Raw genomic sequence first — 27289 nt, 5'->3', positions numbered from 1 at the left:
CGTTTATATTATTAACCATTTAAAGGGCAGTTTACACGCCCACCTGTTTAGTCTAAGTTTTTTTTTCAGATTTCTAATATATTTTTGCACTTTTTGGATACACATAAACACTTTTTGGATTGTTGGGTGCCTGAGTCATAAAAATTTAATGCTAAATTGCAATAATTCCATTATTTACACGTCCGTTATAAACAATCTACGTGAAAAAACTAGTCTTTTTATTTTAAATCGGTCTTTTTGTAACTCAGACAGCCGAGGCTCTGAATTTTTTTTCCCGAATTCTCCATACACAGTATTGTAATATAAATTTATGGTCAAATTTTTCTAAAAAAAAATCGTGAAAAATTTCAGCAAATTCCTGCCATTTTCAATTTCACAATTGTGCCAAATAAAAATCGCAATCAGTTACCCGAAAAACCTATAAAAATAAACCTATGATTCTACAAACTTCTTCGTTAAAAAAATATGCCCCTCAAAATATTAAAGAGAAATAATTCTTCGCGCTAATGACTTAATAAATGGTTAATAATCGCGGGTGTGCGATGACGAGCAGAGAGGACATGTGGAAGAGGAAGACGACTCGGATCCCGAGTAGTAGAAGCGGGATTCTCCGCGGGGTGTAAAGGGGGTTCGTTAAGGGGGCGGAGGGTGGTTTTGGGGCGAGATCGAGCCAGGTTTGGGATATCGACTGAAGGCGGCGTCCCCCGACGTCCGGGGGTGGAAGCGCGGGCCCTCGGAGTTTTCCCGCGGCCGTGGCGCCGCCATCGAGCTCTGCGGCGGCGCGTGGCATCAGCCGTTATCCTCCGGCTCCAACCTATCCCAGGTCCAACCCGTGTGCCCGACAGAAACCCACTTAGAAGCCTTCTCCGCGCGGCTGAACGAGCGCGGCGCCAGTCAGTGTGTGGCTGCCGAGTGCCGTGCGGTCTAGTGTGTCACTTTCTTCTCCGTCTTTCTCTCCCTGAAATCTCTCTCTCTCTCTCTCTCTCTTTTTTCTCTCTCACTCTCTCTCTCTCTCTCTGTCTATCACACTCTCCGTCTCTCCGTCTGTTTCTCTTTCACTCTTCCTCCCTCTTTTTCTTACCCCCGTTCCCGCCCCCCTCCCCCCGTACCCACCCCTTTCGTCGTCTCGCAAGGATCCAAAAATCCTTCGGGACACGGTGCGCGGTTCTTCGCGGGCCGATGACTGCGGGGGGCAGTGACAGTGGCGTGCTTCCGGGTAAATACCGTCCCCGAGGAGGAGGAGGTGGAGGTGGAGGAGGTGGAGGTGGAGAAAGAAGAGGAGGAGGAGGTGGAGGAGGCAACCGGCGCGGCGCGTCGACCGCGACATGAGGTGGAGGACCGTCGAAGACTACTCCGGGTACGTCGGAGGACCCCGTCGGCGACCCTCGAAATAGCCCGAAAGAAGAACCGGCACCGACGCCGCCCGGATCCTCCGACGTTGTTTTTCCGGGCTTTCTTAGCCCTTCGCAAGGACCATTTTAAAACGAAAACGAGGATCTCGCCGTAGTCGTGAGACCAGCCGCCCCCATGCACCATGCAGATGATCCTAGTTGCTGGCGGGTGAGTCCATCCGTTTCTCCGTTAAACCGGAAAGCTCGAGCTTTCGAGCTTTTCGAACTTGCGAGCTTGCGAGCTTTTCGAGCTTTTCGAGCTTTTCGAGCTTTCGAGCTTTCGAGCTTCGGAGCTTTCGTGATAATATTTCGTCGTAATATTCGACCAACGGCCTCGCGCCGATGTCGTAACAATTTTACATACATGTACCTACGTACCCTCGTTTCTCTCACCGCGAGTGCTGCTTTACTATCGCGTTGCGTTCTTCTTCCACCCTCAGGTGAAACGTGCGTGACGTACCGCGCACAAAGAGGGGCAGGTATGACATGTAGATACGCGCCACCTGGCACCGCAGGTATCACGTGCTTGCGCCTTAGGTCCCCGCCTCACCCCGTCAGGGGTTATCCATAAACTACGTAGCTCTATTTTGAACACTTCGGAACCATGTCGTATATCGTGGATATTCTCCCCCCCCCCTCCCCCTCACCCGCCCCTCAGAAAGGCACGTGGTTTGAAAAAAAATTTATATTATATTAAGTATATATATTTTACGCATTGATAAATTAAAAAAACAAACAAATTTTTTGAAAATTTTCACTATTCCAAGACATCTGAAGGTAGAAAAAGTGACGAGACTATAGCCACGCATGCTAATCGTTATTAATAGGAATAAAATTGTTGTTAGATTTTTCGTGTTGATGAAATTGAGTTACAAGCTTACTTTGTACGAAGGCACGTCGTTGAAACCTCTGATGCAAAAAGATGTAATGAAAAACGAATTTTAATGCATCGGTCATAAAACCACGTATCGCAGACTAAGACCCTCCCCCTCCCCCTCAAACTACTTAAGTGATTTACGGACTGTCCTTTATTCGGCCTTTTCCGAGGCACGATCATCGTCGCCGTTTCTGCCTGTGTTTGAGAAGCAAATCATTTTTCATTGGTCGTATGGGAATTTGTATCGTTTGTTAAATGACAGTCTGAATATTGCGATAGTAGATTGACAAAGAAGAAAAAAAGGAGGAACGAAAAAAATAGTTACACGCAATCGCTTAGGATAATATTTATACGTAAATTATGTCGGTACTAGATTTTTCGGTTAGGCTGATGAAAAAATCTTTGTTATAATTAATGCAGCACTGAGATTGTGGTAAAAAATGAAAATACGTAGTTAAGGAGTATATAAAAAGCGTAGAATTTAACAAGTAAAAGTTTTGGTTTTGTAATATCGTTATATGGTCATGTGTTAGAATTATTGTATACATGGGAAGGAATTTTCAGTCGTGAACTTGGATGTAACAACGAATAAAAGGGTTTCGAAAGTGTACACGTGAAATGAGACAAGGGCGATGATCAGAATCTGGGAATAGGCAATGCGGTTTGAATATCCGTACGTGATATCTCTTTAATTGTAAAATACCGCTGGTAGACTTTAAACGGTATTGATTAAGACATTTGCTAAAACGCCTGATTCGAAAGAGCAGATTATTTGTAGATCGAACACGCTGCAACGATTTGAACGCAACTTTATCGCAACTTTAACGCAACTTTATCGCAATTCAATGTAATTATAGGCGAAGGTGATACGTTCAAAGTTCAAGTTCGTCGCTTTAACCTCACGGATAATTCGCAGATACATTTTGCAAGGTTTAACTATTCATCACGCAGTTGTGATTTCTTTACAATTTTTCGCTGCGTTCAAGTTATAAACTTTAATCGCATCATCGTTTATTCTATTCACTCTAATGAAATACAGTGAAATTGATTTCTTTCTGACGGAAAATTGTCGTTGCAGAAACCGCATAATGCAGTGCATAATTTTTACACCCGATAAAATTTCTCGTTTTGATTAAACAATTATATTATTTTTACATGTTTTCACTTCGTATTGTTTAGTATATTATTAGAACTGACAAACTTGTTGTTAGTTAGTTAGCTTCGTTCAAGATTCAACAAAAGATAATATTTCATATAAAGACGTTAAAACGGGTACTTTAACAATAACTGTTTAGCAATATTTTACGGAATATGTAATTGTTACCACATTACTGTGTGTATCTACCTCACATGTGACGGTGTCCTGTGATTGGGGCAATATATCCTTCGTCCTTGGCCTACAAGCGAGAAATTTTGGCAAGCTCGAATCCGGATACTGCATATAACTTGTCTCGTATTGCGGATCATGACTATATTCACTGAGAGAAATTTTTAGTTCCAGTTACCGTTCAGTCCTTAACTATTTTCATTTTTTACCACAATCGAAAAATATAGTTCTAAGTAGAAAATGAAGATTAGTTTTCTAGCTGTTACCGAAAAGTCTAGTATCCGTTACTATTCTTTTTTATTACGATCACTGTTGCTATATTTTCTTGCAACTGTTGCAAAAATTTAATGCTTGTGCAAGAATAAATTGACGTTAAAGCCTTGTTTAACAAAAAAAGTAGAGTAAACCCCTGAAACTGATTTTGCGTTGCAAATACCAAAAAAGGATCGACAATAGCGCAAAATGTTTACGCGTACCTCGTTTTTCGTAATTCCAACAATATTCAAACAGTTTTTTTTCTTAACGATACCTGTGTTACTCAATTTTTCTAGTTATTGTAACAAACAAAAATTTTCTCGATGTAGATCGCTGCTTGGATTATCCAATCGTTGAAAAGTGGTTATTTGAAAAGGAAGAACGAGATAAAACGTCTTATTTTACTAATTATAACAGAGAATAAAAGCTCTTATTTATCGAAGACATGTGGTGAGGATATTGTGTAGAGATCTTTTGCTTTTTCGCATTAGAGAAAATGAAATTCCGAGCACTTTCGTAATGTCCAATGTATGTCCCGATACATCGATGTATGCAATGCGAAGATTGCTTCTCGCATGAAACGAACATCTGCGTTTTAGTGTCCGTGCTTTTCTTATTTCGTATACTTTTAGTGCCGGCAATTCAACGTAGAAATCCAAATCGCAGTATCACTTGATTAAAAGTATTCCTTCAACCTGCAATACGATAATATTACACTGCGAAAGCCGGATTATACGATTGTTAAAAATAGAATCAGATAGTTTATGAAGCAATCAATTTTCCTCAACATTTCATCAGCTTAATTGACCGTGAAATCGCATAAGCAAATTAATGGTGTCGTTTCAGTTTAATTACAACGAGGTAGATTGATTGTAGAATTCAATGGCGGGGTGAAAAAATTTCGATAAATTTAACGATATTTTGCATATGGTTGTACAATCGAACGAAGAACAAGCCTAATATTTTAGTACAAAAGTGACAAAATTGTTTATTACGATTGGTAATTTACGATCAGTTGTGTTGTTCGGTGTAGATGAAGGAAGAAAAAAGCTGAGCTTGCGATTAGATTCTACATTTAGTGATACATATGTGTATATATATATTCGACTGTATGGAAAAAATGATTTTTTTTTTAAAGTCACATAAAACATATTCATATAAATGAATAAAAAAATATCGTCAAATTTTGAGCTCTTAATATTAATATTAAGAGGTGCATCATCGCTATTTTGTATTTCCCATTTAAATAACATGGGTAAAATTTGTTTTAAACTTTGGAATTTTATTATTCGTCAACGCATTAGTGTACCGATAAGAACAGAACATAATTTAGAGCGAATTAAATGCTCTGCAAAGAAGTCTGTTATCGTATTACGATAAATCTACTCTTTCAAAAGTTATCTAAGTTCAAAGTTGAGTTTACAGTAAATTTCATGATTTCTCTAATTTTTTAGCGAAATTATCAGACTAATCGTAAAATTTTATACGACTTATATTATAGAACGTTTTATTTCCTTTGAATTATTTCTCACAAAGTTTTTGAAACTCCTGAACGATCTCTAAGAGTTCTTAGAATACGTCGGGATTAATCGAAATAAATTTACGTTTAAATCCAAATAACTAAATATCGTTCAGGAATTTCAAAAATCTTGTGCGAGATAATTTGAAGGAAATGAAATGTTCTATAAAATAAGTCTCATCAAATTTTACGATTAGTGTAATAATTTCGTTGAAAAAGTAGAGAAATCATGAAATATACTGTGAATTCAACTTTGAACTTAAATAACTTATGAAAGAGTAGATTTATCAGAAAATGATAAGAGACTTTTTTTTGTAGAGGGTTCAATTCCCTACAAAAATATATTCTCGTCTTATCGGTGCACTGACGCTTGGACGAGTTATAAAATTTCAAAGTTGAAACAAGTTTTTCCCACGTTATCTAAATGATAAATATAAAAACAGCGATGATGCACCTTTAAATATTAATATTAAGGACTCCAACTTTGAAAGCATTTTTTTTTTGACGTCATTTGGAACGATATTTGTTGCTTGAATTTGGTAAAAAGAAAACTTGGATTTTTTTTACACAGTTTAATATACATATTATATAATATACGGCCTTGAAACTGAGCTGGAAAGTTATTTCAGCAAACCTGTGGAATTCTATTATCACTTTGGGGAGGGCAAATACCGCAAAGTAGGTTTAAAATTGGATTCATTACATACCCGATCTTTCGAAAACGACCGACTACCCAATCGCGGTATTTTTTACGATGTAAATTATCGAGTGTTCAACCTTCATATTCGACAGTCTGCACAGTGTAAATATATTATTCTCATCGTGTGCCGTTGGCGTAGCTTTCCATCGAAATCAGTCTTCTTCCAAATGACCCAGATCCTCGTCATACGTTCGAAGCATATCTTGAAACGAATTCCTCGGTTTGAATTCGACGATTTTGCTATTTTTCTGAGCTCCCCACGGCAGTTGCAGAAATTACATTCATAGAACGTTTTGTTTAAATCAAAAATTTATTATTATCGTACAATATTTTCTACAGAAAAAATTGAAAACTTATCGAGGACGTAAATGATTGCTTACAGTATTTATAGTAGTTTCACGACTCACGTAATCGTGAAACTCTACTGCCAAGTTAGAAAAAAAAAAAAAAAACAGAAAACCGTCTGATTTTGAATTCATTGTGATAAATGGTATAAGGTCATGTAGCAGTTCTACCCTTACCGACAGAGCAAACCCACCCTTTTTCTCCCTGTATCACATAAACAAATGAACGAAAAAAGTTGAAATTTCGACGGTTAATCGGCTCTTTCGTATCGGAATTCAAGAAAGTTAGTCACGCATCGAAAATCGTCAAAGAATATTGTGTTTTTTTTTTTTCGACACGCGTTACCGTTTCCAAATTTCTCTAAATTTACGGGCCTGAAAAATGTTTGGTTAAGATACTTGCCGTGATTCCGAAAAGAATGAGACGTAAAATTTGAACCCTTTACGTTCATTTGTTTATTCAATACAGGAAGAAAAAGGGCGGGTCTGCTCGGTCGGTAAGGGTAGGTTTGGTACACGACCTTAAGATTGAACCACCCTTCTTATACGCTGCACCGGAAGTGCAGCCATCCCGGATTTCCTTTACTATCCGCAATGCGAGAATCTTTTCGCTCATCGTTTTACGATTCATAGGGTCGTTTCTTGGTCAGTAAAGGCGAATATCGCCCTCGGCTTTTCGGAGCTTGCGTGTCCAGACGAGACGAGCGTTCGTATCGCCTCTCTGTGTGTGTAAAGCTGCTGCAGCCAGACGCGTAGGCGTGAAATCGTACAAACGTTCAGCTCGAGAAGAGCATCCAGTCGGCTAGTAGGTTGTGTAAAATAAGAAGGAAAAATAAAAATAGCTCACGTTAAAGGCGGCGTCCCGCAATAAAAAGGGACTCTTAAAATCTCTCGCTCCTTTGTTTCGATCGGAAAAATGACACGGAAACGCCACGTGCTTTTTTCGGTTTAGGTACTCAAAATTTAGATGGCTAAACGGTTTCTGGGTCGACTCGTCGAAGTTAAGTGAACAGACTCAACGGTTACGCTTGGCGTGAAATTGACCTGATCAGGTCAGGTAGACGAAATTGTGATATAAATACACCTGAAACTAAAAATTGTCTCATCGATGTTGAAAAATAGTGGGAAACTGATGATTTTTTTTATTTTTTTTGGATCAACCTCTGTTTTAAGCTTGCAGATTTTGATAGGCAAGCTTGTAATAAAATTAGGTACTTTTGAACAATTGAAACCGAATGAGAGTAATGAAGTGGATATTTGATCAGGTTTGAAAATTTTATTCCTTTAATAGTCAGTAGAGTAAGTGCTACGAAAATTTGATATTCGCGGTTGAAAAAAAAAAAAAAAAAAAAAATTACCATAGACAAAAAATTGATTACAATGAGTTTGAAAGTTTGTACAAGATTGGGAATCAAATTTGCGTTTCGTGAAGTTTCAATGACACTTTGCTTGCATATTATCGTGCTAATTTCTGGTCGTAATACGTGATCGAAACTATTATTATCTGCCCCGTAATGAATAGATGGATGAATGTATGCATGCACGTTGAGTCTAATTACACGGTAAAATGATCTGTGAATCTCCCGCAGTTCTGCGGAATATACCTAACGACATATTCACACGTATGCAGTTAACTGTCGTTAATTGATGGACTAATCGGTTGGCATCGGTTTGCGATTTCCATATTCTGCACCGAATAGTGCAGACGAAATTGGTCGGAATTACAAATATTCGAGATACGGCTGAATATTTGGGTATAGAAGTTTTTTCAAGTCTGAACTCAAATCTGAAGTAAGTTTTGAGAAAACAGCTAAATATGAAGTATTAATCTTGTGTTTTCCTCAAAAACTTCTATCGATAGATGAAAAATGACTTTACCGTCGTGTAGAGCGGAAAATTCTACATCGAATTATGTACTCACATGTTGAAAACGGAGTCGGATCAACAAGTTAAGAGAAAAGACATTATTTTACCAAAATTCCTTAGATTCTGTCGATAAGTAGGAGTTCCTTTTTCTTATTTTGTTAATACGACTCCGTTTTCGACACAAGAGGACATGATTCGATACAGATATTTCCGCTCTACACGATGGTCGAGTCATTTTTGGTCTATCGATAACAGTTTTCGAGTAAAAACGCACAAGACGTCAAGTTTGTTGTTTTCTCGAAACCCCGGCTACGCAGCTAAAAAATGACTTCAGATTTGAGTTCATGAGGGTCGAAAACCCCTCACGACAAAAATACAGCCGAACCCCAAATGTTTTTCATTTAGACTTATCTCGACTGGACTACCAAGTAACAACCTCGTGTGGTATAAATAATAGAGCTGGAAGTTCAAATATCTTCAGTCGCATATCAATCGTCTTTTACGACGTTATAGTTTTTACTAATTTTTTTTCTGTGTAACTGGTCGAAGAATTTTACCGTCATTACAATAACACGTGCGGATTCAATCTGCAATTCACTAGCTGGTCATTTTGATAAGACAAATCTTGTTTGCTCAATTGCAACCACTTCAAAGTCGTTCCAAATTTGCAAAATTTTTCATCACGTTAACGTTACCAACTTTAATCTCAACCTTTCGTTTACACCTCGTAAACTTTTCTCCACCCAGTACCGAACTTTTCTCTTTCTTCTCGTTACGTTCAAGCTTTCCGCATTTGATTAGCGTCTATTCACTCTGCTCGATACAAACTTTGCTCTGGCAGCACTTTGATGAGAGAAACGTGAACCGCCACTTTCAATAAACCAGAAACATCGAATAACGCACTTGGAAAACGTTTTTTATAAAAAATTTCGATGTTGCTGCTCGGATGGTAAAAAAAATTTGAACATGTTTTGACCACGACCGATACATGACATATATATTTTTTCTATCTCAGTAAAACCCCTGAAAACCTTCCAAAAATGATTTGCTAATTTTTTCATACTTTTATTTCTAAAACGCCCGGATCAATTTTGATCAGACAAGAAAAAAAAATAAATAAAAAAAAAACATTCCGTTTTAGGAACAAAACATTTTCACTCAAGATTTCGAAAGTATTGGGAAAATCCTCGGTGAAATTAAAAAATGTCACGGTCAACCGTTTACAAAGCTTGTACGAACACATCGATGTGTATATGAATATAATCGTATTTTTCATTCTCGTTTTTTCAATTAAAATGTATAACGATATCAGCAAGTAGCGTGTGGGGGCGGAAAGCATTTCGAATTTTCACTACGGTGCATGTATAATGTGGCTCGATAACTGCTGACTGGACCAATTTCAGGGAAACTGAGTACCGGGTTATAACGGAGTTTCCCCCGCCAGACGAACTCGCTTGAAATATTTATTATCGGTAGGAAATTTAAGGGAGGGAAAAAAAAAACGAATATAAATTTTCTTCCTACTCCAAAATTTATCCCTTGACAGTCGTTAAGATTTGCTGACTTTGGCGAGAAAAAAAACTTCTCTGTTGAATTTCGTCACTGTCTCATTTTTTTGGCGTCTCGAATTTTGTTAATTTTCACAACCTTGTGAAACTGATTTTACACAATTTAAGTATTTTCGAAAGTTTCGGTAATACAGAAAAATATTTTTCAAACGTTTTTCATCCGGACATTATTTACTACATGTCTCGTTGTGAAATTTAGTTTCAGGAATGCCAATTTCCATCAGTTTGCAATATTTTTGTTACGTCGAAACGGGATTTTGACTCGTTTACTGCTCGAATACTTTGCCTACAATTTTCCACAACGGTTACTCTAGTTTGTACGTAATTGATGTTATTCTAGCTCATTCTCGCGATTTGCATTTAACCCTTTCATGCATGCATTTTTCATTGCATGCGATTCGCTTGAAAGTTTGAATTCACGGGCTTTTGGGGTTGCTGATTATGAATCTGAACTCGAAATTCGAAAATTCAAAATGGCGGAATTAATATGGCGGACGTAAACTCAAACAGTTACGTGATTTTGATGAAAGCTTATGTAAACACGGTTCTTGGGATCTCTGATGAAGAATCTACACTTAAAATTCCAAAATTTAAAATGGCTTATCCAATATGGCGGACAAACAAAAACGAAAATAAGAAAAATTTTGAAATAATTCTGTAAAATTTTTTAACGTGTTTCAAAGTTTGTGTAAAAATTGGCACTCGGATTTTCACGGTAGATTAGCAGAAAATGCTTTTTGTGGTACAAAAATACGAATTTTGACCATTTGTTTACATGCGCTATTCTTGCAATAAGAATGAAAAATAAATTTCGTTCTTTCTTTGACTTGGAAAGATTTCAGAGACCATGTGGATTAAAAAAACTCGGCAGTGTTTTTACGTTGTTACGAAATACGTAGCTTGATAAATAAAAAGCTGCGATAAAAAAAAAAAAAAAAGGTTGGACGCTGAGCGTCCCAGCGTGAATATAAGGGTTAAGGAATCATCGGTTTAATCCGTCCCTATTTTTTCTTTTCTTGTCTTTTATCCGCCCTGTACACAATGGTTCAAATTAATTCAGAATACAATGCCGACAATCTCATAGATCTTTATTGTGTTTCAAATCTATGAACTGTTTTCTTTCATCACAAGAATATTCTGACAACGTGGAACTTGGTGAAAAAAAAACCTTTTACATCCAACTTTTGTTCCCCTTCTAATTCCGCAGATCTAAGTATTCAAAAGATAAAGCAAACATCTTTGGTGAAATAGAAAAATCTTTCACTCGAGCATAAATATTTTACCAAAATTTGGCCTGCACTTACAAACATAAAAACTTTTGTACAAAATATTGTTAAATAATATTTCCTTGGTATTGACTTTTTGTTTGGATTAGTCAGTTTTTTCTGAATACACTTGAAAACCTGTGTCATAGAATAATAACAAATAGCGTGGGTGGTTTGAAATTTTACATCATTTCATGGTACAATTCGTGTGGGAAAATAAATTTCATTGATTCGTTGAGAAAGAAATTTTTTATTCAATTGTAACAATTAAAATATTATGCTGCTGTTTTAGTTCTCTGATTTTATGGTAAGCGAATATTTTGAAAAGAAGAATAAAAAATGAAAATCAAAAAATTATTCATTCAAAGTTTTCAAAGTAAATTGACGACTACTTTTGGCAATATAATTTATTCGGCGTTTTAATTCATCGAACTGATGAGATTCGACGTAATGGTCGATCAGAATTTTGACCACTCTGCTGATTTTCACTCAAATTGAAATGCGTCGTGTGGTTTTAATAGCAACAATTAACCTCGATTACAAAAAATAAGCTTTCCGTCTCTGGTTCATTGTCGAAATGTCGACTGACTTTCAGAATTTTATAACAATTTTACAAATCGACGAAATATCGGGAAAGCTTTTTGAGATGGGATTACTCGTCTATGGATAAAAATGTAGAAAGATCAAGAAGTAGAAGAGTCATAATTTCGAATTTTTAAGTAAGCGAAAATTTGATTTATACATAGAGTTGAAAAATAGAGAATGGTCAGAATATAGAATGACAAAATGTAGAATCGTCAGAATTTGTCTCGATAATATAAAATCAGATTAAAAATTTTGCCGTTCTACGTTTTTACCTTTTCTGTACTTTGACTTTCCGCAATTTCAATTTCTCTATACTTGAACTTTTCACGTTTTAAAAATTCGATGTATTAGATTTTCACGTATTTTGAAAATTCGATATTTTTCCACTTCTATCAATCAACCATTCCAGTTTTCTACCACCGTTCGTTTACTGTTGTTCAACAAGTTTTCCCGATATTATTTGTGAGAAAACAGAGACGAAGCTTGCGGATATAACCGCTAAGTGAAACGGCGTTGATGCAAGTTTCAAACTGGTATAATATAGAGAAAGGGGAGTATTGATCCGGGAGAAACATTAAAAGGCTTGCCAGCAGTTTCAACAGTTAAACAATAAATAAAAACTCGCGAGCTTAATTTAGCTGTTGTATTATAGACGTAAATATTTTCGAACCTTTGAGTGTTTTTTTTTTTTTTTTTTTTTTTTTTTTTTACTTTTCGAACCAAAATTCCGCACGGATGAGTCGTAATTAATTGTAAAGTAGCTTCGAAATTGAATTGATGAAAAACCGTGTTTCTCTCTCGCTAATATAATTCGAGGTCAAAATTGCTCCGACAAAAATTACACAGTTTCCGTAAACGAGTTTTATGCATGTTTTGTATTTATTAACGATATTAATTTCTATGCGGTAGGAGAGAAAAATCAGTCGTATAAATTGCGGAAATATAGAACACCGACTTTTTTACGTTGAATATAAAAGACTGGACAAGATATTATTTCAAATCGAATAACAATTTTTCCCATTACAGTTTTTCATACGTTTCATTGGGATTTAATATGTAATATAATATTCTAATCAGAAGACAGAGGTCGGTAATTATCGAACGATTACATTTCACGTAATATTTTTTTCTTCCAATTTGAATCGTAACATGTCTCGGTAGTGTCAAAATGGTAAATTTAAAAGTGAAAAACACTTTTTTGTACAGTTTTCGAGCTAAATCCAAAAACGATACGTTGCAAAATTATAGAATATCGACGTTAATGAATGAATCCACGTTATTTTAGTAAAATTCACAGACTTGTTTGAAAATGTATTTCAGGTTTTGAGACTTGTAAAATATATTTCAACCCTTTATTTAAACGAGAAAATTAAGTCAACTACACATATGAACAGATTAAACTTCACAATAATTAGAAAATCAAGTAGTTACATTAAATAAGTACTCACCTGTACTATATTTTGTTGTAATTTCAGAAATGTTTGTTCAAACCGTGATTTGTTGACTATAAAAAATGAAATTTTATCGAAATTCATTTGTAAAACTATACTGCGAATCTACGTATATTTTCACCCGAAATTTTGGCTCGAAATTGCGGTGATCGTATAGTTTTTCAAAGAAGAAAAACGATTTCCCGCGTTTCAACGAATTCCCGGGACAACTAATTAATCATTGATTCTCATTAAGCAGCTCGCTGCACACCTTTCGCAAAGTTTTTCAATCGCGGCTTGAAGATTAAACGGAATGCGTAGAATCAAGAATTCGAATTGAATGAATTCAGAGCTGGCCGAAGTTTGTAGTTGCATAGATTTGCAATCAACGTTCACAGATCCATTAAGGTGGATAAAAATAACCGATTTTTAAAGATTTCTTTCTTCACAGTTATAACTAATTATTAAAGGAATTGAATTATCGTTATTTTATTAGCTGTATATTGTAAACTTGTTTTGAAGAAATTTTTATCAAAAAAAATTTTAAATTAACAAAGATATTGGCCTTGAATTGACAATGGTTAAAAAAATTTCCCATCTATTGTGGCATTGATATCTCGGTGAAGGATTGTCTGAAAATAATAAACAAAATTTAATCGATATCCATGCAAATCTAGCTATCGTTGTATGTGACCCGTTTTTTTTTCTTTTTTTTTCTACTTTTCTTTTTAAAAAATGTTACCGGTTTGAATAGAAAAAAAGACCTTAAAAAAAAGAAAACATTTGAAATATTTTTTAATAAAAATTTTCTAAAAACAAGTTTGATATACATTTAATAAAATACCGAAAATTTGGTTATTTTTTTCGGCTGTCTCAGTGAGCTTCTCTATTAAAGATGTAACAAAATTGAAGAAGAATTGGGATAGATTGAAGAAAAGAGAAAAAAAAAATTAAAAATAAAAAATTTTGCAAGGTCCGTTTCCTCAAAAAGGCACATAATTGGTTGAATTACTTGATTTCTCTAAATAAATTGTGTATCTTCTTCAAGGTTCTTGTTGATTGAGCTTCTATAATTTTTTTCGAATCAAGCAACGCTTCCTTCGCGTTTCTCCTGAAACAAAAAGAAAATCAGATTTCACTTGAACGGAGTCTCTCCTTACTTCATTTCTTACTACAAGAAACCGTTATTGAAAATAAATTCAAAGAATTTATTTTCTTTTTTTTTTCTTTTTGAAAAACAAAAATTAAAAATACAAAAAAAAAAAAAAAATCCAACATTCTTATTCCATTTTGAAACCACGACTAAAGAATTTGGTTTCAAGTCCTTGATTTTACAATAAAGTTTCATCAATTTGAAAAAATATCCATCTTTCATGTCAAGGATCATGGGCTCACCAGACTTTTACAAAATGGCGGAAAAATTTGAAAAAATTCGAGGTATTACTTTCAACCGAAACAAAGAAAAGAATTCATCGAAGATTGGAATCCCAGGGGGTCCGACCGATGACACGTGGAATGCACCATAAATGTGTTGACTCTATTTCAAGTCAGCATCCAACTCAAAATTTATACGTATAAAATTCAAATGTACCGGTGAAATTTTTGTATAGATTCAGGTTAGTTTTTGTAAGAGGGACAGGAAATCTTGAAGAAGCAAACATGAGGGAACAAGATTTGCAAACTTTTTATCTCTTTAAGGAAATTCTTGAATTGAGAAGCATGAAAATTAATCGGAACTCGATATAATTTTTCCTAAATCTCAAGACCATAGAAAACAAGCAAAAAAAAAAAAATAAATAAAAATAAAAAATTGATAAAATCATTTTTCATGATAGGTACGTAACTACAGTTTTCAAATAATTTTCTTCAAGTGATTAGAATTAATCACTTGATGTATTTCTTAACACGAAATATAATTATAGGGCACATGGATAAGTTCACGGCTGCAAGCTCAGCGTTTATACACGCATTTGGTTATTTTTAGATATTCACGCGACGAACGTGCTGCAAGCTGTTCTCTCTCTCTCTCTTTTTTTTTTTTTTTGTCTACGTTTGACACAATTTTCTCTTTTCTGTGTCACTCCGTTTTTACGAGTCAGTAAATCGATTTCGTAAAGAAAATGCGAAATTAAAACGACTTCGGGGATCCGGAATTCGAGTTGATCGTCGATCGGCGACTGCTTGTAATGAGAATGTCAAATGGCCAAAAATCAATACTGTTTATCAATTTTATCACAAGACAATCAGTCGTATATCGAGTATTTAATAAAAATCAGTATATATACGTCAGCTACGAAGATATCCAAAAACTAATGAAAATGAAAAAATTTAAAATACAATAAGGTACAAAAAGAAAAAAACACTGGAATCATAAACAAATGATTCGATGCTCCGTTTAGAAGACTATTATCGGTAAATTCAATCAAACACTTTTTCTTATCGTTCCGACATCGTTGAATGTTTGATTTTAAAAAATTGCACCGATTTTGATTATAATCAACGTAGATGGCAATATCGGATCCTCTATTGAAACAAACAGAATCTTGTAGAATATAATCTTGCGAATGAAACAATTCATTATAAAGTAAAATCGAACGAATCTATTGCATTTTTATAATAATCTGAAAAAATTTGAAACTAAGCATCGATATCTAAGCTGTTGTTCACAATTCCGGTGCTTTTTTTGTTTGTTTTTTTATTATATAATATATTTAAAGAGATCTTTGCAGCTCGTGAATATCATAAATTGATAAATGCTGAATTTACGACTGTTTGGTAATAAAATAAATGAAGACCATCGATTTTTGGCAAACCAAATGCCAGGCGCTTCAACCCATGACACAATCGTATTCTTTTTGAAGCAATTAGTACGTATAATTCTATAATAAGATCGAGCCATTTCAAAATAGCAAAGCTGAAAATATACCGGTAGATTTTTATTTTATTTTTTTTTTTGTAGAGCGTAAAGTTTATAATTTCACAAGAAGGTGTCGGAGTTATTTTCTCCTACCAACTTCACGTCTCAATCCCAAGAGCTTTTTTTTCCGACGGAGAAATATTCCAACGAATCGCATAACTTGAGAATCGGTTTGAGCGCAACACTGTTTGTTTATATGTAATCAATGTCACTCTTGGCATTTAATTGTTTTTTTAAATTAGGAAAAAAATAGTAATTTTACTCTTCGTAAACAAATCGTTTATGAATTGTTTCAGGTGAAAGAATAGATTTCTGTAGAATAAAATCTTTCTTTCCCTATTTCTCAGAAAACTTTCTACGTCGATAGGCTCAAAAATAGATCATCTTTGAAAATTTATTTTATAACAAATAAACAATGTATTATTTACGTTTTCCGCAGGCTTATTCATTCACGTTTCCTCCTATTCAATATATAAATTCTTAATCAAATGTGTTGAAAATTGTGGAAAGTACAGTTCCGAAATTTAGAAATTTCTTTTTTATATCGACCAGCAAATTCTAATAAATTAGATATCGTCACAAAAATGTTTCCAGCGTTATCTGAGTTGGAAAAAAAAAAATTGTACAAGTAATTGTCTCGCGTAATTATAGCTGTCAAGACTAGATTTTCTGATTATAACATCCGTTAAATTTGCTTGTTTTAGCTCACCACATTTTCAATTACAATGAAAAGTAAGACGTAATAGATTTTCTAACCTAACCTAACCTAACCGTTACAAACTAATTTTCATTTTGTACTCAGAACCGCATTGTTTTTGGTATAAGTAGAAAAAAAAGAAAATTGTCAGATACTCTGTTGGAGTAACCAAAAGCATAGAAATTTATATCGGCACAATGATTTTCACTTTTTTAGCAGCTGACGATGAGTACAAAACACTCGAAGCTAACCTGCGGACGCAGCCTCCGAAACGAATTCTTTCCAAAGTTATTTCCAGTATTTGGTTCTGAGGCTCGAAAATATAAAGGCACTTGGACAAATTAAATTCCGTATCGAAATACTGCCTCACTTCGTTTGATCAAAGGGCTTGGGCTGATCCTTCGAGTGTTAATCACAGAGATCGCCCTTTGTCGGTATGCGTGTCTTGATCTATAGATCAAGAAGCGTCGGGTCAGGAGTCGAAATCCACCTGTTTTCAATTAAATCAGGCTGTAAGCTAAGAACGAATTGCTTAATCGTTCAGCTTGTTGTAAAATTGAACAAGTCTGTGAAAATGCAAAAACCGGCGAAAAAATGTCTGAGCTTAGACGCGGCACAGATTATTTACAGTTGGTTATTAGGTATTTATTATACTTGTAGGAGTTCACGTTATACTCAAATTCGCAAGATATTTTACCACATTAAAATTGACATTGATTTACGATCTCGAAGAGTAAACAGATGAGTATATTTTTAGCGCTGTTCTCTGACAGCAATTTGACGGTGAGCATTTGTTCGAATAGTTCGCGAGCTTCTCTTTTAAATTAACATTCTAATTCACGCCGGGACGCTCAGTGTCTCCCTTTTTTTTTCTTTCATTTTTTTTTTTTTTTCAAAGCTTTTTATTCATTAAAACATTTTTTTGGTAACGACTGCCAAGTTTTTCGGTCCCACATGTTCCCTAAAATATTTCTAAATCTACAAAAAATAAAAAATCCGATCATTTATTTATTGCTAAATTAGCACATGTAAACAAATGGTAGAAATTTGTACTTTTCCAGAAAAAGAAAGCATTTTTTGGTAATCTACCGTGAAAATCCGAATGTCAATTTTGATACAACTCTAACGCGCATCAAACAATTTTACAACGTTTTTTGAAAATTTTTCTTGTTGTTTTTGTTTGTCCGCAATATTGGGCTCGCCGTTTTGAATTTTCGAATTTTGAGTCCAGACTCGAAATCAGTGATTCCAAAAATCTTGTAGCGTAAAATTTTATCGAAATCAAATAACCTTTTGAAACGTCCACCATATTGCGTCCGCCATTTTGTATTTTCGAATTTCGAGTTCAGATTCGTAATCAGTAACCCCAAAAGCACGTGAAAGCAAAGTAACAAATAAATCGCATGTAAGGAAAAATGTATGGATGAAAAGGTTAAGCCAATCATGAGATTTCGACAAAAAGCCTACAAATTGGGCAGTTCTCCATATTTTTAAGGCTCAAATTAGGGTGCCAATTTAAAAGCTGTAGATAATGTTCATTGTGTTGAGTGATTTATTGCGGCGAGAAGAAGGGACGGAAGAGAATTGACAAGAACAAAATTTGCGGAACGGTGGCCTCGTTTTCAGGAAAATGGAATATTGGAAATACAAATAACAGAACTTTTTAGAATCTTCGAATTAGCAATCAAATCTTTTTGCAGCGAATTTCTCATTTGACGTTTTGTTTTTGAAAAATTCAACCGAATAATCTCTAAAAAAACCCGAAAAATGCAATCGTATTAAAAAAAACGAAATTTCTCATTGAACTAAATTTCAGTGTACCAAAAATCCGTTCCACAGAAGCTTAAAGAACGAGCATTGAAAATTTTTAAAAATCCTAGTTTTTCGTTTTTCAGATATTTCGTTTGCATACAACCCAGTTCATCATTTTGAGAATCTTTTTTTTTATATACGAATAACTCGCTGCAACAATTGCGAAACAGTTAATTTTTCTGTTAATCGGGTGATTCTTTTTCCGTTACGAAGCAAAAATTTTCACAGCTTAAAACCCTATTTATAATTTTTTTTTTTCGTCTCCTTATAATCGTTGCGATAAAATATTGAAGACGATAAGCATTTTCTGGTTGTTTTTCAGAAGGGAAGAAATCAGTTTAAGATATCTAATATCAACTGTTATTCCATTCGCGTTGAACGTCATTGGTGAAAATAAAATCCGTAGGGATTTCTCAGACGGTTTTATCTTTTCTCCCAACCTTTTGATTCGATTGATTTTATCCTTATCGTCCATGAAATTTCGCCGGATTCGAGCCGTTCTTACTTCAACCCCTCCGTGCTAATGAGAGCTAAACTTAACGCGAAATTGATTAGTCTCATTTTTCACGTTGCCACAGGTAAGACTATTTCCTAATCACTTTACCGCTGCTCGGAGTAGCCACATACAATATGTGCACCTATTCGGAGAATCGTGTAATCTCTGCTTTTGCTCGAGTGCTTCTCATCTCGAGAAGGTATGTTAAACAAGGAGGCACGTCTAGCTTAAGCGTTTCAAAGTGGAACACTTTTCCATTATGCTGCAGACAAAGGGAGAGCGGACTATTAACCAGTTTCAAATCTTCGTTTGTTTGTTTCGGGGCAGGGTTGCAAATTTTTTAATGAAAAAGTAATGCATTAACCATTACTTTTTCAATTCATAATGAAAATAATTTCCATTACAGCGTTAAATTGAATGATTTAAAGGAAATTATTCCCAATAAAACATTAAATTTAACGTTTTAATGGAAATTATTTCCACTACATTAAATTTAATGTTGCGATGAAAATTATTTCCATTATGAATTGAAAAAGTAATGGTTAATGCATTACTTTTTCATTAAAAAATTTGCAACCCTGATTCACACTAAAGGAATATCGCGATTTCAAAATTTTACTGTTCAGTTCAATCGATTGAAAAGAATATCTTACTTTTCTCATTTGACCTTAGAAGCTTTCGTTTTTAAGGCCACGTGTTTGTTTCTTTTTTCTTCGCTTCGAAAACGAGTCAAGAATTTTTCTTTCCTCGTACAAAAGAGCCGATTCGGATTCAACTTGGCACTGCTGGAAAAGCTTTATCAAAATAAATAGCTCTTACATGGCAACAAAAAAAACAACATCTTGGTAAAATGCCCTCGCAGTTTCACTCAATGTTTCCCTTCTTTTTTCTTTCTTTTATTTCTATGTTAATAATTTAATGGAAATATTGATTATTATATAACAACAGCGGAGACGAATAAAACAACACTCCGACAAAGTAATAGAAACAGTTTCGAGTATTACTTAATTACAATTTCTATTCAATCGAATTTTAATTACAGGCTACACGCTTAATTACATGGAATTTTTAATTACATTGAGAGGTAAAGTTGTTTGATTGAAAAATTTTCGCTACTCTTGAATATTTCGGTTCATTAGCCATTCGCTGTTTTGTGATCTCGATAGGATTTGACGGTAGATTTTGGAGACATTTTGAAAACCGTTACTATAATTCGTATAAAATATTCTTCCACAAATTTTTAGATTATGGTAGAATAAGTTTTGGAATAACAAACACATACGAGTCTGCCTTTTCAATCATACATTTTTCCACGCGATATTTTAGCCTGAATTTTTATTCTTCGGGAATTATTGGGGTCGCTGATCACGAATCTGAAGTCGGAATTTGATAATTTCCAAATCCAAGATGGCGGATCCAATATGGCGGTTGTCAAATCGAAAAAACTATCGAAATTCGATGATTTTGGCAGAAACGTATTACTCGGGAGTTTTTGGGGTCGCTGATTACGAATTTGAAGTCAGAATTTAATAATTTCCAAATCCAAGATGGCGGATCCAATATGGCGGTTGTCAAATCGAAAAAACTATCGAAATTCGATGATTTTGGCAGAAACGTGTTACTCGGGGGTTTTTGGGGTCGCTGATTACGAATTTGAAGTCAGAATTTAATAATTTCCAAATCCAATATGGCGGTTGTCAAATCGAAAAAACTATCGAAATTCGATGATTTTGGCAGAAACGTGTTACTCGGGGGTTTTTGGGGTCGCTGATTACGAATTTGAAGTCAGAATTTAATAATTTCCAAATCCAATATGGCGGTTGTCAAATCGAAAAAACTATCGAAATTCGATGATTTTGGCAGAAACGTGTTACTCGGGGGTTTTTGGGGTCGCTGATCACGAATTTGAAGTCGGAATTTGATAATTTCCAAATCCAAGATGGCGGATCCAATATGGCGGTTGTCAAATCGAAAAAACTATCGAAATTCGATGATTTTGGCAGAAACGTGTTACTCGGGGGTTTTTGGGGTCGCTGATTACGAATTTGAAGTCAGAATTTAATAATTTCCAAATCAAAGATGGCGGATCCAATATGGCGGTTGTCAAATCGAAAAAACTATCAAAATTCGATGATTTTGGCAAAAACGTGTTACTCGGGGTTTTTGGGGTCGCTGATCACGAATCTGAAGTCAGAATTTGATAATTTCCAAATCCAAGATGGCGGATCCAGCATGGCGATGCATTCAAATTCAGACCTGAGATTCGTAATCGTTGACCCGAAAAACCACCGAGCAACAAAATGCGGGCCAAAGGATTGAGTTGAAAAACGTGCGACTTAAAGGGTGAACTTTCGCTCCACTCCGTGTTTCACCGATGCACGGAAAACGATATGGACTCAGGAATATTATACCCGTGGAAAATGTGGATTACCTACACCTAAATTCTGAAACGGAGGATATAGTGATTTGATTAAACACTCTCAATAGCTCGCGCTGTCGAGTGAGAATCGCACCCACGGAGTATTATTACTCAACAGTCTACTTAACACCCCCGCATGCAGTGCTCCGTCAACCCTTGGCTCGATGTCATCTCCGAACACGCCTGCATAATGAGACTAGCGTGTAATAGACCACCTGCAACTAGGATTGTTCGATACGAGGGAATATATCGACCCGTCGAATGGACGCGGAAAACATTAGCACCGTTATATGTACCTATAATTGTTGCGTGATTGTCACGGTTCAATTGCGATCGCGTAAACTTGAGGGGTTTATACGAAGCTTGGATTTTTTTTAAAACAATATTTTTTTTTTTCTTCAAATTCCATTTTCGTAACAAACATATATTCAAGTATGTAAACGAAAAATTTCACGTTTCTCGTAATTCCAACAATATTCAAACAGTTTTTTTTAACGATACCTGATTTACTGAATTTTTCGAGTTGCTACAACAATTGAAATTTTTTTCAGTGCAAAGGCACCCCGAAGCGTTTGAAAGTGCTTTTGAAACTTTGAACACGATTTTCTCAAAACTGTGTTTTCAAAGTCGGTCAGCAAGATTTCTTGAAAACGGTTGAACCGATCAGTCTCAAATTTTTGCACAAGCTTTATGAATATATTCTTTTGTCCTTGATCGAAGATTTTTTTTTCATTCGTAAAAATTTTTCATTTTATAAACAAATTAAAGCGAGATTTTTTAACGGGAAGTCGAATTTTTGTTTTGAGAAGGCATCGTTTTGTCGAAAATTGATATTATTTTTATATCTTTGGTTAAGCACCAGACAATACTTTCAATAAATTCAATCTTTTTCGTTTTCTCATTTTCGCAAGACGCCTTCTTTCAGAGGTGCTCTTGGAGATCGGCTATAGCAGCTTTAGAAACCATTATTATTACAGATAAAAAATATTAGAATGAAGTTCAATGTTGCCCAAATATGTATACAAATTTTGATTGTACAATAACAAATTGAAATGATTTACATTAAAAAAAATAGTTGCGTAATACTTGAAAAACTGAGCTATTTATAGTAGAATTTTGATGTTTCAATATTTGTCTTTTTTTATAAATATTTTTCGTCCAGGTTATATGAAAGTAAGAGTCCTTATCCCAAGAACCATAAAACTTGTTTTTCAAATTCTGTTTTCAACAGTTTTCACCATTTTTTTTTATTACAAATCACTAAATCATCAAAATCAATTCAAAAACAATTATAATTCGGTTTTAGAAAAATACTGCGCAATTTTTTTTCATTTGCGGATCAATGATTTTAAAAACGGAATGGAAATGGGAGTTAAGATTTTTCTATTCACATCAGAGTGATCATCATCATTCAGTTTTATCGTTAAATTTCGACAAATCCCTAGAAAAATTATTGCTCTAAAAAAAAAAAAAAAAAAATTGATAATCAATTATGTTAGGATTATTAAGATGAAAAATTGAAAAGCCCCCCTCCCCCCCCCCCCCCCCCCCCCAAAATATAAAAACTGGCGTCCCATTCTTTTTTAAATCTCGAAACCATCGATTCACACACGATTAAAAAAAATCTATCATACGGCTAGACTTGGCACGGAACGGCTGATATGTTTTACATCCACATAGAACCTTAGCCGCGGCCTTAAACCAACCATTTAGTCCCTATAATTGCATTGAGCTTTGCGGTCATATATACGAATCGGGATGCCGCAGCAGCCAAATGCGGTGTAGGCATGATGTTCCAGGTCAAAGTTCACCGGCGAAACACTGGGTATTGAACAGAACCGAACGGTAGATTAAACCTCGCTGTAAGGCTGGATAAAGTACCTTGACGATGTATAGGACGTTATTTATTTTTATTTTTTTATTTATATACAAGAGGAGAGAAATATTTTTAATTCTTTTCACAGTCGTTAATTTTTCACTGTTTTGCGCAATCATGAGACAAGTTTCAGGGATTGAAAGTTTCTTCAGGGAAATAATTGTGTGGAGAGGAAGATGGAGAATAAGAAGGTAACCTGTTTGCCATACGAAACGGAGGAAAGCGAGTCACTCCACGTTTACTTCTTGACCATTTTCCGATCGATTCTACGGGTAGTGAAAATCGCGAGACGATTTTCCGTGGCGAGTTACCGCAGCGCGTAACGAAATCGATAAAAAAAAAACTACCACCCCTGACGATTTGAATTGAATTTAACGACGACACCTTGTAGACTGCGCTATTTTACAAAACACGTTTTCCGAACGGCAGCAGAATTATCTACTAATGCAGGGACTGCTTGCGGAAATGACGAAGTTTAACACGTGAGCTTTTAATGAGAGCTTTTAAATATGGGATAATCGCGGAGAGAAAGAGAGAGAGAGACAAGGAACCGAGAAAGAGAAAAGGAGAAAAGCTCGCACGTTACTTTCGAAACAACGTTCAGACTCCTAATTGTTTCTCATTATCCGAAACTGGATGCGGAGGAAAATTTTCATTCTTACAGTTTTTATAAAATTGAATTAAATAAAAACGTCATCGTTACAATAAGATTGTAAACATATTGGCGGAATCGCAAGAAGATGTTGTAAAAGTAAACAATTCCTAACAGAGTGATCAGAGTTGGTGATACTGAATTTTATAATCATATTGCAATGGAAAATCTGTTCGTTTATTCTAGTATATTTTTTTAGTTAAACAACAGTTTCAAGAAAATATAGTACGTCTGATCAAGTGAAAAAGAAAAAAGAGAATGAAGAATAAGAAAGTAGTATTATAAAATTTTCCGATCGCAGATGTGAAACTCGTTTTCATTTTCTGGTCAGAATTTTATTTTCCGATCATTTTGAAAAATGAGAAGAATCGAAGACTGCACAGTGATCAGAATGAAAAATTAATTCGTAGATGTGGATACGAAAAATTAGATATGTAAGCAAATAATCTCGAATTCGGACTCGCGTTACAAGTTTCTTGGTTCTTATTTCACGTCGTCATGATTTCAGCTGACGGAGGAATATTTGATTCGTCTTCAGTACTGAGATGAATTTTTTTTCTCACTCTCGGTATCCGCTTTTTCAAATCTTGCACCGCGTTACGCCAACTATTTTCTCGGTGGATGCGGGAGTGACGGACGTTTGGAATTAACATCGCGGTTGGTATTGCAAAAAGTAGATATACATATACGTATACATATACATATGTATATATATATATGTATAATCCATCACGACAAGTGTGGGCGTTGAAATTTATTGCCACGGTGGATTCACTCGCGCCAATTCACATCATGTAAACCAAACATCGCACTGTTCGACTGATCATAATAAAAATTATACACACCGAGAAAAATTTCATTTGTAATAGTAACTAGTAAAATTGAGTAAAACAGGTGTCGTGGAAAAAAACTGTTTGAATATTGTTGGAATTAGGAAAAACGAGGTACGCGTAAACATTTTGCGCTATCGTCGATCCTTCTTTGGTTATTGCAACGCAAAATCAGTTTCCGAGGTTTACTCTACTTTTTTAGTTAAACAAGGCTTTGACGTCAATTTATTCTTGCACGAGCATTAAATTTTCGCAACAGAAAATTTAAACGACAAAATTTTCCTCATTTTTAATGCATACATTCAAACCTGAGATGAAAAACCAACAATTGACGCTCAGATAATTTTGTTCAACCTGACATCGCTGAAAAAAACTAATCAAATTTTTAATTGTTTGTAAAATATATATATATATATGTCTTCTTTTGTTTTCAATGAGCTGAAAAAACGAACTCATTCGGAATATTTCTGTCCTGTATAAATTTCGAGACATTTCAATATTCGTTTTAAAATATTCTGTTCACGCCGCAGAAAATGTGTATCACAAATTTTTATTCATAGAGTTTGATGGTTTTTATTTTCTATTTTGCGGTCTTTTAATACTGAAATAATACGGTAGAGATGTAAACAAAATCGCTTGGTAAATATTTCTGAATCATGCTTTGTGACTTGCCAATATTTTATAATTTCTTGACTTTGACTTTAAGTAACTACAGCATAAAAGTCCTGCTTACTTGACGAAAAGACGCGAGTTTTTATCATTCATTTTATTTCAGGAAATACTTTGGACGATGTTCGTTGTATTCGTGTTACTTTTTACGCCTAGCATTTTAATTTTTCAACTTGAAACGAAATTTTTATCTAAATCTGTTCTACAGTTAGAAAATTTCAAAAAAATTCCCCTTCCAAATTTTCAAATGGATAAAACTCAGAACACGTTTTTTCGTCGTAATAAATCGTGGATTAATGAAGGCATATTAAGAAACTAGAGTTTCGTTAATATCAATAAGTTATTTGAATTTGAAACAACAAAATTTATCTCTCGACACGAGATTCGCGTTTTATTTTCTCGCTAAAAATATCCTGACAAGTGTTGGTTTCTTCGCCAATATCAAACCAAATATCATTTAATTTAAATTTAATTAAATCTTTGTATAAATCGAATGAAATTTACTTCGAATCACTAAATTTTATACTTCGCGTAATTCATTCTGTATTCGTAAATTGTATTATATAACAAATATTGAAACACATTTAACCGGCAATCGACAGTTTATTGTCTCAAACCACAAAACGGATCATTTCTCCAGAGAATACATCAAAGGAGATAAGTTTTCGGAATACCAGAAATGCTTCTGTGAACAGATAAAGCTTTCAAATCGCTTTGCTACGGATCGGATAATCGGAAGCTATCGAGTTCGTAAAGTCCATGACGTAGAAGTGATATTTCAAATGACGAATGTGTATCAACTCAACTAGCAATCGTCCGGTATTGATATTTGTCATGTGTTGGAGAATGGAAATGAAACATTTTTGATTCTGTGTCTAAAGCGAGGATTAATTACAGCGGACTTTGTGTAAATTTTTTCCCTCGGAGTTCGCGCTTTTGTCTCAGAATTGGCTTTCCGATGTCAGGGAAAAATACGAAGACTTACTTTGAGATGGAATTTAAAGATTACTGGTTTACATAGAAACCATTCGTTTCATGCTTTTTTGTTGTTTCAACGGGACGGAGTTGAAGCTCCGAATTTGAAAAGTTCAGAGAGCGTCCAATTTCGAATTATTTGGTGGCGAAATTTTCAAGTCTTTCAATAAAGAAGTCAAATTTTTACGAAATAACAAAGTTTCAAATGGTTGGAGATCCGAAGGCTTAAAGTTACGAAATGCAAGATTCTGAAAATTCAAATTACGATAGAGCAAAGTTCCGAACAACAAACTTTCGATAGAGTAAAATTCCCACAATTAAAATATACTCACTCAGCGAGTGGCTGTAAAAAATCAGAAAGACCAAAAATCAGAATGACCAGGATTCCGAACACAAAAATATCGAAAATCCAAAAGAAAGAAAGATCGACGTGGTGAAATTTCGCAAAGCCGTAAATTCACGGAACTGAAAATCTTGGATCATTCGGAATTTTGATGTTTCAGAATTTTTAATTTTCTAATTTTTGCACTTTCGAAACTTTGACTTATCGGAGTTACGTCTTTTCGGAATTTTGCACGTTTGGAACTTTGAGTGTTGGGTTTTGGCCCTGAAACTTTGATGTTTCATTAGACAAGTACATTTTTCACTGTTGGCAATAAAGTTAATGGAATAAACACTGGAGAAAAATTGAGAAAAAAAAAAAAATAGGAACGGAGAATGAAATGATATTTTTTCCTGCCAGCAATTGATTGAAATATTTAACTGATCCAATTGAACGAGATTTGATTCACGTACACACGATTATATCGGTATATAACT

The 27289-nt window shown here is 34.8% G+C and overlaps 1 protein-coding gene across 9 annotated transcripts in view; it reads left to right on the top strand.

The window, feature by feature from the left end:
• Window positions 1-27289, top strand: part of LOC124186552 (potassium voltage-gated channel protein Shaker) — a 271921-nt gene that overhangs the window by 140578 nt on the left and 104054 nt on the right. Inside the window, exon 1 of one of the 9 annotated variants that reach the window (XM_046578362.1) lies at window positions 1321-1560. The exons of the other annotated variants lie outside the window; for them this stretch is intronic. Coding sequence (XP_046434318.1) covers window positions 1535-1560 — 26 coding nt within the window. The 5' untranslated portion in view covers window positions 1321-1534. Of the gene's footprint in view, window positions 1-1320; window positions 1561-27289 lie in introns of those variants that run through there. 9 annotated transcript variants of the gene reach the window in all.

Source organism: Neodiprion fabricii, chromosome 7 (assembly GCF_021155785.1).
Source record: "Neodiprion fabricii isolate iyNeoFabr1 chromosome 7, iyNeoFabr1.1, whole genome shotgun sequence".
In the NCBI taxonomy this organism is placed as follows: domain Eukaryota; kingdom Metazoa; phylum Arthropoda; class Insecta; order Hymenoptera; family Diprionidae; genus Neodiprion; species Neodiprion fabricii.
The sequence above is the reverse complement of the archived record's forward strand: the minus strand, read 5'-3'. Positions and strand labels throughout refer to the sequence as shown.